Here is a 14058-nt window from a genome sequence, read left to right on the forward strand (position 1 = left end):
GAGATGCTTTTCTCCACGAGGTCTGGGCCTGCGGGATTCTGGGTCCATCTTTGCATGTCCCAGTTTTATCAAGAAACCTGCTGAGTCAGGTTAGTGAGACTCCTCACCCTGGAAATCTGATCGCCCTCAATATTTGATCCAATTCCCCTAGCCTATGATCTTCAGGGAACATCTGCCCACCCTGACCTCCTGTATCAAGAATCCTCTGGAGACAGTCTGCCCAGAATCCCCCTGACCTTGAAGCCTCCTCACAGTCATTTTCCACCCAGTCAACGTCATCACTTTTGGGGCATAAATCTCCATTTTACCGTCTGTGTTTGTAATTGAGACAAGTTTCCAAGGCTGACACAAATACCCAAAGTGAGATGTGAATTTGTTTATTTGAAGAAAATTTATATTGAAGCTTTATTTCAAGCTCAATGCCCCCATCAGTATAACTCATGCCTGGATGGGGCTTATCTGCCACAGAGAATTTCTGCTAAGTCCCTCACAGCACTTTGTGCTCAGGGACGCTGCACTGCACTTCAGGACAACACATGGACCAGCTCAAACAGGCAAACTGACGCCTTCTACCACAAAGAGGGAAAAATGTGGCACTAACTGGACCTGAAAGGAGACTCATTTACGTGATGGGAGTTGAAACAAGAGGACAGAGCGTCACCTTGACCGACCTCAAGGGGGAATGTTAGTGTGTTGGGTGATTCAAAGTGCTGCCCATATTGCAAATGTCCATTAGGGGTTTAAATACAACAGCAGTTTTCATATTTGGCTGCAAATAAATTTTATCCCATATTTGAACTGTAGACCCCGTACCCCGTGAGTAATGAGGATCCCTGCACATGCTGTCCGGGGCACCCTGGCATTAGCGTCTGTAAAACGCATCCTGCACAATGCAAACCCTTGTGCCCTTTGACAGGAAGATGGAGGGTGTGCAGCCTCCTGCCCTGGGAGCAAAGACAAAGATGAATAACAGTTTACACGTGTAGTACAAGTGCCTGGGCCTTCTCAGAATATTCAACAGTTCTGAGACATCCAGACTCACCTGGAAATTTATGTTAAAACCTAGCATCCTTTGGACCTTTTTGAGAAGAAAACAAAATATATCCTGAGTACAATATTATTGTTGGAAACAAATGAGTCAAAAGAATGAAAAATTAGTGTCCAGCAGGGTGTCTCTGGTAGAGCAGATGAGCAGGAAAAGGAAACCAGGGATTCTAACCGCAAACCCCTCCCGGCCCCTCTGCACCTGCTCTGGGGCTCAGCCCTGCCCTTGGTGGGTCCTGAGCACCCCCCGGGGGTCCTGGGCTCCCCAGGCGGGGAGGTTTGTGTCTGGGCACACCCTGACTTCCCCTCACTGTGTCTCTGGCACAGTAATACACGGCCGTGTCCTCAGGGGTCACAGAGCTCAGCTGCAGGGAGAACTGGTTCTTGGACGTGTCCCTGGAGATGGAGGTGCGGCTCTTGAGGGATGGGCTGTAGTAAGTGCTGCCACTATAAGCTATGGCTCCCATCCACTCCAGCCCCTTCCCTGGGGGCTGGCGGATCCAGCTCCAACCATAATAGCTGGTTGTGATGGAGCCACCAGAGACAGTGCAGGTGAGGGTGAGCGTCTGCGAGGGCTTCACCAGGCCTGGGCCCGACTCCTGCAGCTGCACCTGGGACAGGACACCTGGGGACACGGAGAATCAGTCATCGTGAGTCACCTCCACCACTTCCATCCCCACAGACCCGTGCCTGGCACCTGAGACACTCACCTTGGGGACCTGCCACCAGGCACAGGAGAAGACCCAACAGTCTCATCTTCCTCTAGACCACAGCCCTGCCTTCCCCAGAGACCTCAGCCCTGTGTGAGGACAGAGCTGTGAGCTCCCACCTCCCAAGCATGGATTTTACCCTCGAGCTTGAAGGGGAATTTGCATGTGGAGGGGCCCTGTCTTCATAAATAGGGAAGGGCTGAGTTAGGCTCCCCTGTTTCTTTGAGAACCCCTGTGAGTGTCACTTCTCTTGGCTTATGTGGCTTGTGCATCAGGGAGGGGAGGGGACCTGTCCATGGGACCCCTTGGACACCAGTCAAAGGGCAGCCCCTCCCTCTGGGACAAGAGCTGCTCTCCTTCAAGCCCATCTTCCCTCCCGCCCTTCCTTTCCCGGCCCAGTGCTCCTCATCCACTCAGAACCTGTTCCTTTTCCCCAGAACTGAGCCCAGGACAGATCCCCCTGTGTTTCCCTGGACCCTCCTCTGTGTTTCTTCGTCATTGGACGTGTGAGTGTCGCATGGTCAGCTTGCAGTTTTCATGTGAGATAGAGGCCCGCATTCTGCTCCACTCTTCCTGTGCTCTGGGATTAGAAAAGCTGTCTTGTGAGGTGGGCCCTCAGGAACCCCATTGTGTCAAACCCATGAAGCCGCATTTCGTTCATCACACCCAACCCCTCTCAGTTCACACCCTCAACGTTCTAGACGTTGTCCATGGGCCTCATGGTCTATTAACACTCCTGTGGGGACCCACAGAGAGAAGGGGGGTTATACACAAAATGAGACAAGATGCAGAACCTTGAGAGGGAGACCCTCATCGGAGCACAGTCAGAAACAACAGGCAGCAGGAAGAGGGGGAAGCAGGTGCTGACAAGCCAGAGCTTCAGGGCTTTCCCCAAGGACCCCGCCTCTGCAGACAGAGGTGGGAAGGTGGGGGACGGATGCCTCGCTCAGACGGCGCATGCTCGTTATTTAGGGAAGGGGACAGACACGCTGGGTTCAAAACCAACTCCTCCCTAAGACACAAGTGCATCTCAAAATGAGAAGCTCTGATCAACTTCTGCCTGTTCCCTGGTGGTCTACATTCAGCCTGGACCTCACTTCTGCTTTTAATCCCCCAGGTTCACCACTGATTCAGCACGTCTGGAACTGGATTCCTACTAGATGGTCTAGGAGCAGTGATACCAACCCTAATCACACAGGCTTCAAGCCCCTTGGCCACTCCCATCCCAGCCCCCTTCCACTCCCTCCTGTCAAATGTACATACTTGCACTCAGCCTCCCAAGTGCCCTTCCTGCCTCATTCTCTGCCTAAGTTTACCTCTGTTATAAACCCTGCATGGACAATGGGGGATCAGCAGGCTGTGAAACACACCTGACGTCTCAGGTTCAATGTTTGATGCGGGGATGGTCACCTGTCTATAAACTGTTCGCCACAAAGTCATGTAGACGTCATGTTCGTCAACAGGTTCGAGCTCAGGAGACTCTTCTGGGAGTCTGTCTAGTGGGCACAGAATCACCCAGTTCTCACAGGTGAGCTGAGGTGTCGTGAGAGGTCCTGGTAATGACTGCAGACCCCAGGCTCACAAGGCTGCTGGCTGGGGGGTGGACTGAACCACCCTAACCTCATGCCCTGGTGTGGATGCAAACGAGTCCAGGCCACCATCACCTCTGGGCTCTACTGTCACACCTGCCTCCCGAGTATCTCATCGCTGTGACCAACCTGGTGTTTCAAAAGCATAACCAGGGGAGGTGGTCTCTGCACGTTTCCCTTCTGCGTAGGATCCAGATGAGCGTCCTTGAGCTCCCAGGTCCTCCCTGAAGAGTGAAGAGGAAGCACCTTGGGCTCTGGACGTGGACCTTCTGGGGCTGTTTCCCAGCAGCACCACCTGCATGTGGCCCTGTCCAGTCATTTAACCAGACTGTCACCTTCCCCTCGGATATGAGGTGGAGAAGTGGGTTTCCGTGGAAGGTGCATCATTCTGTTCCAGGTGTTGATTGTGACAGAAGAAATTTCCACAGCCCCTGGCAGCTTGATACAACATCAGGCACTCGTATTCTTCAGGACCCTGTGATGTGAGCGCGTCTGGAGGGGGAGGCACATTCCTACCCAGAAGTGCCCCCAGAGGTGCCGGGATGATGTCTGGAGGGCCTGTTCCAGTTGTGCTCAGGTGTCTGGATGCTGGCTGTGGTTTTGGCTGCAAGCAGAGTTAGGGCTGAGGGCCAGCCCTGGGATCCAGCCCTGTGGGCCTCTTCTTGTGCACGGGGCTGCACCCCAGACAGGTCACTGGGTCAGCTGGTGCCCCCTTCCCAGTCGCTACTCAGGGCAACTTCCTGCAAACCTAAATGCAGTTTTACTCTGTGACCCAGCAACCACACTCCTAGGTAATTATGTAACTAGCCTTGAGACATGTCCACACAACAAAGTGCACATGAATGATTACATAGCTCCATTCGGAAATGACAGAAATGGAGGAACACAATGTCCTTCCTCAGGGAATGAACAAAGAACCTATGGGTCACCTCTGCAGTCAAATTCTATTCAGCAACTTATAAAATGAACTGCTGAACTAGGAAATGTCCACAAAAGATTTAATGCCTACAGAGTGAAGGAAATCAGTCTAAAAATGGTTCATACTGTGTGATTTTATTTTTTGCTTGTTCTGTAGAATGCAGAACCACATGTGTAGTAAAAAAGTTCAATGATTTCAGGTATTTGTGGAGAGTTTAAAACTGGTGGGCTTTCTATCAGGACCTGGGTGTTATCTGACCCCTCCTTGGCTCCAAGCCATATTGCTGGGCACACACAGCAGCAATCCATCACCAAACAGACGTATTTCTACGTGATGAGGCCTGAGCTGGCCTGATGCACCCCTAGAAGTGGCCCATGTGCCCCTGGTGCCTCCTCCTGCATCAGTGCCTCCTTTGTCCTAAGCTTCACCTGTGACCCAGTGGGGATTTGCCTACAGTCAATTGACAGAGGAGAAGGGGACACAGACCTGGACTACAGACAGGTCTGCATGGTACACAGGCACCTCCTGACAGTGGACAGTGGGCGCCCTGTCGTCCTGCCTGGGACATCCCTGAAGGATGGTGTGGGGGACTCCTCCCAGTGGGCAGGACTCTGGGCAGTGCACCTGGATGTTCACCCTCCTGGAAGGAGAAAGAACAGATAATTGATGTGATATGTGGGTTCTGTCTGACAGAAGTCCCACCGTGATGGAAAGATTTACTCAAGATGCTGTGGGAAGTCAAGGGAGTGAGAAGGATTCAGAGACCAACTCCCCGAACCTCTCAAACACTCCCATATTTACTGTGCACATTCAGGGAAAAGACCACAAACAATTGTGTCATGGAACACAGGAGCTTAAGGAAAAGCAGGATCTGGTAGAGACCATAAATTCCACAACGTGTACAAAGGCTTTATTTATCTTCCGGGCAGCATGGGGGAGGGGAACAAGGTACACTCTTCAGGAATCAGATATAAGAAGATGGTTACAAAACAGACCTCCAGGCCTCCGGTTTCTTGTCTTGGGGGCTACAGACTAACTAAACAGCAGCAAGCATTCCCAGAACTTACAGATGAGGGCATAGGTGGGCGCTTTGCCACAAGCAGAGTAAACCCTGAACACGGACCTATGCTTATGAGAAACAAGCCGTGTCCTGCATTTATAGCAAGGGGCACACGATGGCTTTGCCATGTGGAAGCAGCCCTAAGCTAAAACCTCATCTCTGCAAGCAAGGCATTGTCTCTGCTTTTTACGGCAAGGCGACAGGGCTGCAGGTGCACAGGTGCCGGCTAGCAAAACGCTTGGGACTCTTTTTAAATAAGCACACTTGTTCTTCTTAAAGGTCACAGGCAGCTGGGGTCTGTTACAACTTATGGCCCCAATCATGGGCTCCCACAATTAGACAAATCGTGGGTTGTGTCCTGGGCGGGATCAGGCTGGATGGTCAAGGACTTAAAGGAGCATGGTTTGGAAAAATTTGTGACTAAAAGTGTTAAAAGGAGACATGTGGCTCGTCCTCTCTAAATAGGCAAAAAGGTGAAAACATTTTCATCCCATGATTATAATTCCCACAAGGTGACCTCTGGAGAGGAAGAGTTTAATACTCAAAGGGACAAGTTGGCCAGTGATGGAGGTACTGGCCTGTCTGTTTCCACAGCTGCCTCTGTCATCACGCAATGTGCTCATGGTCACTGAGGCCTTGGTGGCAGGATGGAGGTCATGCGTGGACTCAGTGACATGGACGTCCACTCACCAAGGTCCTCCTGGGAGAGTCACTTGTGAGGACCCTTCCTGCCAGCTGCAGAGAGAAATCCTAACGTCCTGACTGGCAGCATTTCCTGGGCTGCTCAGCCACCACCTGTTGGCAGGTTGGCTACTTTGGGCCACTTCCATCATAGAACAGGTAACCTCCTGTTCTTACTAAATCTATATATCTATACTGGATATAAATTTTCTTTCTTAGAAAGCAGGGAATGCAATTCTCTTGCCAAAACCACCACCCAGGGACTTTCAGATCCCACAGTCTCGGGAGTCCAGCAGCCAGCATTGCTTCTGATCGGGAACTCACTTTACAGCAGAGGAAATGCATCAATCGGCCCGAGCGCACGGATCCACCAGTCCTAGATTCCTCACCATCCCACAGCTGCTGGGTTTTAGAACACAAGCTGCCTGTAGAAGATCAACAGCAGTGCCAGGTGGGTAGTAACACCTTGCAGGGCTGAGGTGAGGTTCTCCGGCCGACTGTGAACTATTTACTCTCAGTATGTTGTTCTTCTCTCACAGCCTTGATTCATGGGTCACAGAATCAGGAAATGGATGGGTGGTGGCACCACTCATTGTTACCCCCAGTGACCACTAGCTAGCTTGCCTTCTTTCCCTGTGTCTTTATGCTCTACTGGCCTATGGCCTTGGTCCCCGAGGGAGGGACACTTCCACCAGGAGAGAGGACGATGATTTCTTTGACCTGCTCTTTAAGCCTGTCTTCCGGGCTTTTTGGCTCCTCAAGCCTCTGAACCTACAGGCAAAGAAGGGAGAGGATGAGCTGCCTGGGTGACTGCTTCTGACTCCCGGGGGAGCTGGAGCCCTGCCCCGCCATGGGAGTGAAGAGGGGTTTCTGGGGACAGGGGTCCCTTCCTGTGTCTCCCTATTAGGATGTCTTGTCATCAAGGTGAACAGAAAACCACAACAACTCAACCGAAGGATGACTGTTTTGGTCCAGATCCATTGGAATGAAGGTTCTGGTCACTTCACTGGGTCATGGCCGCACAGCTGAGGTGCTTGCTGAAGGCAAAGGCACCCAGAAGGGGGGCAGGAAGGAGGAAGCAGCAATACGAGCCGAGACTTCTGAGCAGTTATGGAAAGAGGACTGTAGTTGTCCCGCGCACTTTCCCCTTGTTTTGCTGCAGCCACATGTATACGTGTGTGCATGCGTGTATATCTGTGTGTAAGTGTGTGTATGCGTGTGTTTATGTCTTTGTTTCTTTCATGTCTTATCCCTTCTTATGTGACTAAAGGCGAACACAGCAGTAATTCACCACAGCTTCCTTCCCGCCTTCACGCTTCTGCTGGGACACGTACCTCCTCCTGCCCTCAGGCTGGGCTTTCCAGCAATGGCTCCCCTGGTTCTCAGCATCAGAATCACACTGGAAAGACACCCCCAGTTTCCTGGGTCCAGCTTGTGACAGTAATTTGTGGGACTGCTCAGCCTCCATGGCCATGTATGTAGAAAACATATGAATGATCTATTGTTTTGGTTTCTCCAGACATTGGTTCTGTTTCCTTGGAAAAACTAAACTGTACACAGAGAGGTTATTATCTCATTTATTGTAGAGTACTTGAAAACACAGGTACAGTATAAACACAAATTATAACGTTTAAAAGTAAAAAACCCATCACCTATAAAATGCCAAGTGTTATAAGCCCACAAAAGGTTTTCTTAATGAGAAGAGACAATCACCGCCCCATGCACCTGCTCATTGGGCTGACCCTGAACACAGCAGGTGGACCCTGAGCACCACCTGGTGGATCAGGTGCGCCCCCTGGTGGGTCATGTGTGCCCCCGGCACCCACCTTGTGACCCTGCAGTGAGGTTTGTGTCTGGGCTCACAGCAGCTTCCCCTCACTGTGTCTCCTGCACAGTAATACACGGCCGTGTCCTCAGTTTTCAGGCTGTTCATTTGCAGATACAGCATGTTCTTGGCGTTGTCTCTGGAGATGGTGAATCGGCCCTTCACCGAGTCTCCATAGTATGTGCTACCGTCACTATAAATACCGGACACCCACTCCAGCCCCTTCCCTGGAGCCTGGCGGACCCAGCTCATGTAGTAGCTACTGAAGGTGAATCCAGAGGCTGCACAGGAGAGTCTCAGAGACCCCCCAGGCTGCACCAAGCCTCCCCCAGACTCCACCAGCTGCACCTGAGCCTGGACACCAGCAAACACAAAGACATCCTGGTCAGGAGACTCACACGTCCTCTGATTCCCTCACTCATGACCACCCACATCCTCAGTAGCTCTTGTTCTCCATGAATTACCTTGTAGAAGAGCAGTCAGGACCACCCAGCTCAGCCCCAGCTCCATGGTGAGTCGTCTGTGCTCAGTCCTGCTCAGAGAATGGGAGCATCTGGGAATCCCGGGGCTTGGGCTCCTCTTCCAGAGCTGCAGGTCCAGGGCTGGGTTGCTTTATCTTCAGAGGGAGGCCCTTTTGCATGTCATCTTCCTATATAGAAAATTGGGGCATTGCTGCCCTCAGAGATGGCCGTGCCCCTTAGCAGCTTTGAGTGTCTGTGGTTTGCTTGTGTTGGTAGCATTTGAAAATATCATTTTTATTATGTGATTTTTTCAGGACAAACACTTAGAACCCATATGTTCTTTTGTTTCTGCTCTTGGAAACAAATCCTGTGGTGTAGTTGTCAGTGATCCTTCCATACCGGAGACTTAAGCAACCCCAGAAGTGTAGAGCATTGTGGACTGTCCAGGGACCATATTTGAGGAGCGTTTGTCCCATTGTTTTCAGGTGTGCTCTGCCTCTCTGGAGATAACTGATCTAGAATCAATTATAAGACAGAGTTGGACAAGTCTGGTGAGGATTCCTGGACCCCCTACTGTGATGAGAACATGATGATTTTGTTCTATTACGGTGTTTATCTAATTATATTTAAGCAGGGTTTATAAAAATATTCTCAGGAATCTCTAATATTTGACTTTCATTATATATATATAAACATTTTTTATTGAGTTATAGTCATTTTACAATGTTGTGTGAAATTCCAGTGTAGAGCACACCTTGTCGGTTATACGTGAAGATGTATACATTCATTCTCACGTTGTCTTTCGCTGTGAGCCACCACAAGATCCTGCGTATACTTCCTTCTGCTACACAGTACAATCTTGTTTATCTATTCTACATTTAAAATCCCAGTCCCTCCCCACCCCCCCATCCCCCTGGGAACCACAAGTTTGTGTTCTATGTCTATGAGTCTGTTTCATTTGTGTCTTTTTTTTTTTTTTTTTAGATTCCGCATATGAGCGATCTCATATAGTATTTTTCTTTCTCCTTCTGGTTTATTTCATGTAGAATGACGTTCTCCAGGAACATCCAAGTTGCTGCAAATGGCGTTATGTTATCTGTCTTTATGGCTGAATAGTATATCTTTGTATAAATATACCACATCTTCTTTATCCAGTCATCTGTTGATGGACATTTAGGCTGTATCCATGTCTCGGCTGTTGTAAATAGTGCTGCTATGAACATTGGGGTGCAGGTGTCATCCTGAAGTAGATTTCCTTCTGGATACAAGCCCAGGAGTGGGATTCCTGGGTCATATGGTAAGTCTATTCCTAGTCTTTTGAGGAATCTCCACACTGTTTTCCATAGTGGCTGCACCAAACTGCATTCCCGCCAGCAGGGAAGGAGGGTTCCCCTTTCTCCACAGCCTCTCCAGCATTTGTCATTTGTGGACTTTTGAATGATGGCCATTCTGGCTGGTGTGAGGTGATACCTCACTGTAGTTCTGATTTGCATTTCTTTGATAATTAGTGATATTGAGCATTTTTTCACGTGCGTATTGATCATTTGTATGTCTTCCTTGGAGAATTGTTTGTTTAGGGCTTCTGCCCATGTTTGGATTGGGTTATTTGTGTTTTCCTTATGAAGTCGTATGAGCTGCTTATATATTCTGGAGATCAAGCCTTTGTCAGTTTCATTTGCAAAAATTTTCTCCCATTCCATAGGTTGTCTTTTTGCTATACTTATGGTTTCCTTTGCTGTGCAGAAGCTTGTAAGTTTAATTACGTCCCATTTGTTTATTCTTGCTTTTATTTCTATTGCTTGGGTAGACTGCTCTCGGAGAATATTTTTGAGATATATATCAGATAATGTTTTGCCTATATTTTCTTCTGGGAGGTTTATTGTATCTTGTCTTATGTTTGAGTCTTTAATCCATTTTGAGTTGATTTTTGTGTATGGTGTAAGGGAGTGTTCTAGCTTCACTGATTTACATGCTGCTGTCCAGTTTTCCCAACACCATTTGCTGAAGAGACTGTCTTTATTCCATTGTGTATTCTTGCCTCCTTTGTTGAAGATTAGTTGACCAAAAATTTGTGGGTTCATTTCTGGGCTCTCTATTATGTTCCATTGGTCCATATGTCTGTTTTTGTACCAATACCATGCTGTCTTGATGACTGAAGCTCTATAGAATTGTGTGAAGCCTGGGAGAGTTATTCCTCCAGCCTCTTTCTTTTTCTTCAGTAATGCTTTGGAAATTCTAGATCTTTGATGGTTCCATACGAATTTTATTATGATTTGTTCCAGTCTGAAATACATATTATCTGAAGCAACGTAAAAGAAAACAAATGAAACATTAGGACACAGAAGAGGGTCTCTAGTGGAGCTCCTGGGCAGGAAGAGGAAACCACGGGTTCTAACAAGACTCCCCTCCCAACCCCCTCTGCACCTGCTCCTGGGGCTCAGTCTGCACTTGGTGGGTCCTGAGCACCCCCTGGAGGTTCTGGGCTCCCCACGCAGGGAGGTTTCTGTCTGGGCTCACACTGACCTCCCCACAGGGAAGTGCAGTTAAAGCAGTAAGTGTGCATCACTGCAAAGCATTCGAGTGACTGACTCCCAGGACACTGAGGACATCAAATACCGGGAGGAGGTGGAGCGGCAGGAAGCCCCTTCCCTCAGGTGGGGGTGCAGAATGGGAAGCCCCCTCGGGGACGTTTTGGTGGCTTCTTACAAAACTAAACACACTACCGTCCTGTGCTCCAGCATAGTGCTCTTTTGTATGCACATGAAGGAGAATGCGATTTATGCCCAGACAAAAACCTGCACACGAGGTTCCCTCGGCTTTATTCATATTTGCGGAAATTTGGAAGCAACCAAGATGTGCTTTCATAATAAATGAATAATGAACACTGTTCACCCAGAAAATGGACAATGAAATGTCAAATAATTGGAAGGAACATCAAAGGAAGTGATGGAAATGCTAAAATTCCAGAGCAAAACTGGCCGGGTTACTTCCAGAATGTGAACGTGGCCAGGGAGGACGGAGGCTCCTAACCGTTGTGCAGAGTCAGACTGAAGGGAAGACAGCGTGGGGTTGTCAGGAGGGAAATTTCCTCCCCAGACGTCTTGCGTTCTCGAGGCTGGGCTCATAATAAAATTCACAAGGACAGATTAATGGGAGAAAAGTAGTAAATATTAATCATGCTCTTGGGTGTGACATAGAAATGGAGGAGGCGAGACCAAAGCAGGCAGCTCGCATCCTTTTGGACAAAGCTACACAGTATCATGAGGAACTGACAGGGTGAAGAAATCTGTGGTTTGGGGCTCAATTAGTGAAGAACCTGAGAAGAGCTTGTGTGGGGGTTAGCGCATCAGGGAAGGAGCAGAGTCTGCCGCCAGGAGCCGCCAGGCTGGGTCCCCACGTGGGGTGACGGGTGTCCTTCCACCTCCAGACGCAGGGAGCGTGCCTTTCACAGGAGAGGCGTAAGTCTTGCGCTGGGAGACAGAGGGGAAGGTCCGAGTGTCCCTCTTGTGGTGGCTGCTCCTTAAGCCACTGTAAGTCACAGTAATCGGCATGGCACTGGGGCACATTCTGGGTGGAACGCCCTGGACCCCGCACTTGGTGTGTGCTGCAGCGTTTGTGTTTACCTCTGCACAGCCGGCGTGTGATGCAGGTACCAGCTTTACCTGCTTTTCCAGGTGTGAGCTGCACTGTGCAGCCTCGCGTGCGTGCGGGGTGCGGGAGAGCACACAGCAGTGGGCCAGAGCCCTCCCGGCCAGACCTGGGCTTGTAAGCACGGGACCTGACCGCCCCGAAGGGGATCCTGGACAAGCCGGGCGTGCCTGGTGAGGATGCAGAGCCCTCTTCCTGGAGTGAGAGCGCGGGTGGCTTTCCTGCTTCTGGTGCTCACCTGAGACTGCACGGTGAAGAAAGCGTCCTGCAGTGGGTCTGCAGTAGTTTCTGAAATTGCACACGTCAGTGCCCACCTGTGTGTAACTGTTCCCTCCCAATTATCTGTGTGTTTATCGGTGATAATTGATCAGTGAGCACGTGACCCAACGTAACCTGCACAGGGAACAGGGAGCAGGTGCCTCTATTCTGCAGGGACCTGGAGGAGGAGCACACGTGGCCACGGCCCCACCCGTCCCCTCTCACTGGCGTCCTTCCCTGTGACCCGCTTGTGGTCCTGGGGGGCTGCCAGGCTCACTGGGCTTCTCATGCAGGACTTCAGCCAGGAGCCCCCACCTGGCAGGGATAAGTGTCCCCATCAGTAGGGTGGGGCTGAGAGTTCACAGGGGAGGAGGGTAGAGTGTGTTTAACTGTCAGTAAATCCACTAAATGGTTTTGAAACTGCTGCTCATTGACCATAAAGGGACAGGGGCCAACAAGAGTATTTAAAGCAGGAGACTCTCCGCCTTTTGTGCAGGAGAGAATATTTGTTTAACTTTTGTTTTTCCTTTTAGAAAACCTTTCTAATTTAGACACTAAATGTCCAAGCACAGATTCCTGGACCCAGAGGGGTTTCTGCTCTGTGGAGAGGAAACCCCAGAGCCTGACAGGAAACCATGAAACCAGCACTTCCTGCACCTGCCCCTGGGGCTGAACGGCACAACTGGGGTGTCCTGAGTGCCCCTGGGGGTCCTAAGTGTCCCCTGTGACCCTGCAGGGAGGTTTGTGTCTGGGCTCACAATGACTTCCCCTCAATGTGTCTGTGGCGCAGTAATACACGGCCGTGTCCTCAGGTTTCAGGCTGTTCATTTGCAGATACACCGTGTTCTTGGCATTGTCTCTGGAGATGGTGAATCGGCCCTTCACGGAGTCTGCATAGTATGTGTTACTACCATCACTATAAATACCGGACACCCACTCCAGCCCCTTCCCTGGAGCCTGGCGGACCCAGCTCATGTAGTAGCTACTGAAGGTGAATCCAGAGGCTGCACAGGAGAGTCTCAGAGACCCCCCAGGCTGCACCAAGCCTCCCCCAGACTCCACCAGCTGCACCTCAGCCTGGACACCTGCAAACACAAAGACATCCTGGTCAGGAGACTGTCACACGTCCTCTGATTCCCTCACTCACGACCACCCACATCCTCAGTAGCTCTTGTTCTCCATGAATTACCTTGTAGAAGAGCAGCCAGGACCACCCAGCGCATCCCCAGCTCCATGGTGAGTCGTCTGTGCTCAGTCCTGCTCAGAGAACAGGAGTAGCTGGGAATCCCGGGGCTTGGGCTCCTCTCCCAGAGCTGCAGGGCCAGAGCCAGGGAGCTTTATCCTCAGAGGGAGGCCCTATTTGCATGCCATCTCACTATATTGAAAGTCAGGGCCTTGCTGGCCTCAGTGAGGGCCAGGCCCCTGAGCAGCTGTGAGTGTCTGTGGTTTGCTGGTGTTGGTAGCATTTGGAAATACCATTTTTATTACGTGAATTTTTCAGGGTAAACTCTTAGCACCCTGCTATGTTCTTTTGTTTCTACACATTAACACAAATCCTTTTCTGCAGTTGTCAGTGTTCCTTTCGTACTGGAGAGTTACACAACCCCAGAAGTGTAGAGCGTTGTGGACTGTCCAGGGGCCATCTTTGGTGAGGGGTCATCCCAGTGGTTTCATGTGCGTTCTGCCTCTTTGGACATATCTGATCTAGAATCAATTCAAAGACAGAGTTGGACAAGCCTGGTGAGGGTCCCTGGACCCCCTCCTGTGATGAGAACACGACGATTCTGTCCTATGGTCGTGTGTGTCTGATCATGTGTGAGCAGGGGTCATGCACGTATTCTCAGGAGTCTCTAATATTTGGCT

The 14058-nt window shown here is 50.2% G+C and overlaps 1 protein-coding gene across 1 annotated transcript; it reads right to left on the reverse strand.

Annotated features, from left to right (window-relative positions):
• Positions 1–6651: 6651 nt before the first annotated feature.
• LOC105103270 (immunoglobulin gamma-1 heavy chain-like) lies at positions 6652–13498 on the reverse strand. The gene is made up of 5 exons (XM_064486383.1): positions 13385–13498; positions 12954–13280; positions 12407–12510; positions 7778–8209; positions 6652–6774 (listed from the first exon to the last, which is right to left on the reverse strand). Exons 1-5 carry the CDS (start codon positions 13428–13430, stop codon positions 6652–6654), a joined length of 1032 nt encoding a protein of 343 aa, XP_064342453.1. The 5' UTR covers positions 13431–13498.
• Between the last annotated feature and the right edge of the window lie 560 nt (positions 13499–14058).

Source organism: Camelus dromedarius, chromosome 5 (assembly GCF_036321535.1).
Source record: "Camelus dromedarius isolate mCamDro1 chromosome 5, mCamDro1.pat, whole genome shotgun sequence".
Lineage (NCBI taxonomy): Eukaryota > Metazoa > Chordata > Mammalia > Artiodactyla > Camelidae > Camelus > Camelus dromedarius.

Bases quoted from the DNA above. Each gene is read 5' to 3' on its own strand.
- LOC105103270 (XM_064486383.1), bottom strand. From the start codon at position 13,430: ATGGAGCTGGGGATGCGCTGGGTGGTCCTGGCTGCTCTTCTACAAG. The intron at 12,511-12,953 runs GTGAGCCCAGAC...TATCCCTGCCAG, and splicing joins CACATTGAGGGGAAGTCATT to GTGGGGGCTCCTGGCTGAAG. The intron at 6,775-7,777 runs GTGGTGCTCAGG...CTTTGCCTGTAG, and splicing joins GGGCGCACCTGATCCACCAG to GTTCAGAGGCTTGAGGAGCC.